This window comes from Zingiber officinale, chromosome 5B, assembly GCF_018446385.1.
Source record: "Zingiber officinale cultivar Zhangliang chromosome 5B, Zo_v1.1, whole genome shotgun sequence".
Classification (NCBI taxonomy): domain Eukaryota; kingdom Viridiplantae; phylum Streptophyta; class Magnoliopsida; order Zingiberales; family Zingiberaceae; genus Zingiber; species Zingiber officinale.
Genome location: NC_055995.1, coordinates 122698014 through 122701538, shown reverse-complemented (window position 1 = coordinate 122701538; position 3525 = coordinate 122698014). Strand labels below are relative to the sequence as shown.

At 33.2% G+C, this 3525-nt stretch overlaps 1 protein-coding gene across 1 annotated transcript; it reads left to right on the top strand.

The window, feature by feature from the left end:
- Positions 1 to 1000: 1000 nt before the first annotated feature.
- On the top strand, positions 1001 to 2904 carry LOC121987002 (zinc finger MYM-type protein 1-like). The gene is made up of 3 exons (XM_042540921.1): positions 1001 to 1619; positions 1852 to 2252; positions 2344 to 2904. The coding sequence occupies exons 1-3, from the start codon at positions 1001 to 1003 to the stop codon at positions 2902 to 2904; spliced, it is 1581 nt and encodes a 526-aa protein (XP_042396855.1).
- The last annotated feature ends 621 nt before the right edge of the window (positions 2905 to 3525 follow it).

Sequence of the window (3525 nt, the reverse complement as noted above, 5' to 3'; positions counted from 1 at the left end):
GTTGCAAGCCGCTGTTGATTTGATTAATGTTTTTCTTAACTTACTAAAATCCAAAAAATACTACCTGTTGTCTGTTGATTTGATCCTAACAATTATTTAGATTAAGATTAAAACTTGTTAATTTGATAATTTCAGGACTCTGTGTATTTTGTCCGGGATCAGAAGGTTATTATTTGGCTCTTCCAGCAAGTACAAGTAAAGGATCTGTCTTACTCTTGATTTACAACATAGGTGGGCTCACGTCATTCACATAATTTGTGAATTCAAGGTTATTTTTTTTTACCTTTCTTATTATTTTTTTTACTTTTTTATTTCAATTTAAATTAAGAAGTTTAGGGTTTAAATTAGTTGTGATTTATGAATATTAATTTAGTTACATCATATACATGACTTTATTTTTAATTATTTATTTATGTAGATTATGGAGAGGTTTTTTAAACCTAAACGTTTTCGTGAGGGTTCTTCCAATGATCCTAATATTAATGAAGTTATGGAAATTCAATCTCATGTGGAATTAGATTTAAATGATATTGTTAGTGATCCTGGATTACGAAAATCAATTGAAGAGTTTGATATTTCTATTCGAGATCAAGTCCGAAGAGAGTACTTGACTAGGGGGCCCTGCCAACCAATTGGGCATATGTATCCAAAAAGATCTTTTGGTAATCAAGAAAGGAGTTTCCAAGATAGTTGGTATAAAATATATACATGGTTAGAATATAGCATATCAAAAGATGCGGCGTTTTGCTTATGGTGTTATCTTTTTAAACCATCAAATAAAGGAGGTCGATATAAAGAGGATGCCTTTGTAAAAAATAGATTTATTAATTGGAAAAATGCTTTAGAAAGATTTAATTTGCATAATGGTGCCGTAGATAGTTGTCACAATCATGCTAGAGTACAGGTTGAATCTTTTCAAGATCAAAGACATAGTGTTTCAAATATATTACGAGCACATGGGCGAGATATAGAGGTTTCTTATCGCATCCGTTTAACAGCAATGTTGGATGTTACGCGATTTCTTTTAAAGCAAGGACTGTCTTTCCGTGGACATGATGAGTCAAGTAATTCTTTAAATAGAGGAAACTTTCTTGAATTGCTTCAATGGTACAGTCAACGAAATGAGGAAGTTTCAAAGGTTGTTAATCAAAATGCTCCCGGAAACAATCAAATGATTTCTCCAACAATTCAAAAAGACCTTACGCGTGCTTGTGCCTCTGAGATCACACTTTCCATAATCGAAGATATTGGAAACAATGTTTTCTCCTTAATGGTTGATGAATCTCGAGACATTTCAGTGAAGGAGCAAATGGGAGTTGTTTTGAGATATGTGAATAAAAGAGGACAGGTGATTGAACGATTCCTTGCAATTGTACATGTATCTGACACTAGCTCTCGTTCTTTGAAGGATGCTATCGATGCTTTATTTGCGAAACATGGATTATCATTATCTAGACTGAGAGGTCAAGGATATGATGGAGCTTCAAATATGCGGGGTGAATTCAATGGATTGAAATCTCTCATTTTACAAGAAAATCCATTTGCAAGTTATATTCATTGTTTTTCTCACCAATTGCAGTTAGTTATTATTGCTGTTGCCAAGAGTAATCTCAATGCGAGTGATTTTTTTTAACTATGTCACTATGATTGTTAACACAACGGGAGCATCATGTAAAAGGAGAGATCAACTTAGGCAAATTGAACATGATAGGATTGTTGTAATGTTGGAGGGTGGAGACATTAGTACAGGCAGTGGCAAAAATCAAGAAACTAATTTAGTAAGGCCAGGAGACACTCGTTGGGGATCACACTACTTGACATTGGGTCGTCTATTATCTATGTGGCCTTCAGTGATTCAAGTGTTGGAGAATATTTGTGATGATTCTAGTTCTTTTGATAGTAGAGGGGTTGCCAAAAGTTTGATTCAGAAAATGGAGAATTATGAGTTTGTTTTCATGTTGCACTTGATGAAGATGATATTGGGAATGACAAATGAGTTGTCACTTGTGTTACAACAAAAGGATCAAAATATTGTCCAAGCTATAAGTTTGATTGAGAGTGTGAAAGATCAATTTCAAATATTTAGGGAAGACGGATGGCATACAATTATAGATAAAGTCAACACATTTTGTGAGTTGAATGAGATCCCAGTGTCGGAGATGAAAGACAATTGTATGATTGGTGGTCGTAGTAGACGTAGAAGGCAAGTCATCACCAATTTGCATTATTATCGTGTGGAGATTTTCTATCAGGTATTATTTTTTTAAAATTATTATTATTATCATATTCATCGATCCTAGTTTTTTACTTATTAATTATTTTTTTTGTGAATTATAATGTTAGGTTGTTGATTCAGTTATACAAGAGATGAATACTCGTTTTACAGAAGTTGGCACAGAATTGCTTAGTTGTATAGCATGTCTTCATCCAAGGAATTCTTTTTCTGAATTCAATGTTCAGAAACTCGTTCGACTTTGTGATTTATATCCTGAGGACTTCTCAACAAATGATTGTATAGTTATTGAACAACAACTTCAGAATTTCATTCATAATATACGACATGATCCAATTTTTTTTGGAATTGAAGATTTGGGAAGTTTTGCTCAGAAAATTGTTGAAACTCAAAAAAATCAAGCTTATCCATTGGTTTATCGTCTGATTGAGATGACATTAGTTTTACCAGTTGCGACCGCTTCTGTTGAAAGAGTATTTTCTGCGATGAAGACGATAAAGACTGATTTACGTAACAGAATGGGAGACGAGTGGATGAATGACAGTCTAGTCGTATACATCGAGAAAGATATCTTTTCAACAATTGAAAATGAGCAAATATTGCAGCGTTTTCAAAAGATGAAAAGCCGCAGGATGCAGTTACCTCCTCTTTCTTATCCAATGATCACCTAATATGTCACAAAGTGTTAACCAATACTTCAATAAGAAATAGTCTAATTGCAATTTATTAATTTAGTATTTTATCTTTTTGTGATGTCAAATTGAATTTTTTGTTATTAAATATATTTTTTATGTTACAAAAGATATTCTATTAGCCCTCGTTAAAATTTCTCTCTGGATCCGCCCCTGCCTGTAGATCCAGAGGAGGATCCAGAGGAATCTGAAGAGGATTCAGAAGATCCTGAAGAATCAAAAGAGGATCTGGGAGAGTGTGTGGAGGATCCTATAGAGAATCTTGAAGTTGTCCTGCCTGAGGTTACCCCAAATGAGTCCAGGCTGAGAGGGATTATTTTGGCAACTACACTAGTGTCTGTCCTAGTGGGAGTGATAGTTGCCTATCTAATTTTCTAGGGTTCTGTTATTTTCATTATGTATGAACAATGTTAGTCCATTTCATTCATGTCAGTTAGTTATATGTTAACAATATGCAACATAATTTTATGTTAATGATATGTTCATTTATTTATGATGTTTGCTTGACATGATGCATGATTAGTTCACGATGTATTAAATGATTAGTTCATTTAATTAAAGAAATCATGATATATTAAATGATTAGTTCATTTAATTAAA

Coding starts and splice junctions, on each gene's coding strand:
- LOC121987002 (XM_042540921.1), top strand. CDS start 1,001: ATGTTGGATGTTACGCGATTTCTTTTAAAGCAAGGACTGTCTTTCCGT. Junction 1,620..1,851: donor CAAGAGTAATCTCAATGCGA/GTGATTTTTTTT, acceptor TGTGGCCTTCAG/TGATTCAAGTGTTGGAGAAT. Junction 2,253..2,343: donor GTGTGGAGATTTTCTATCAG/GTATTATTTTTT, acceptor TTATAATGTTAG/GTTGTTGATTCAGTTATACA.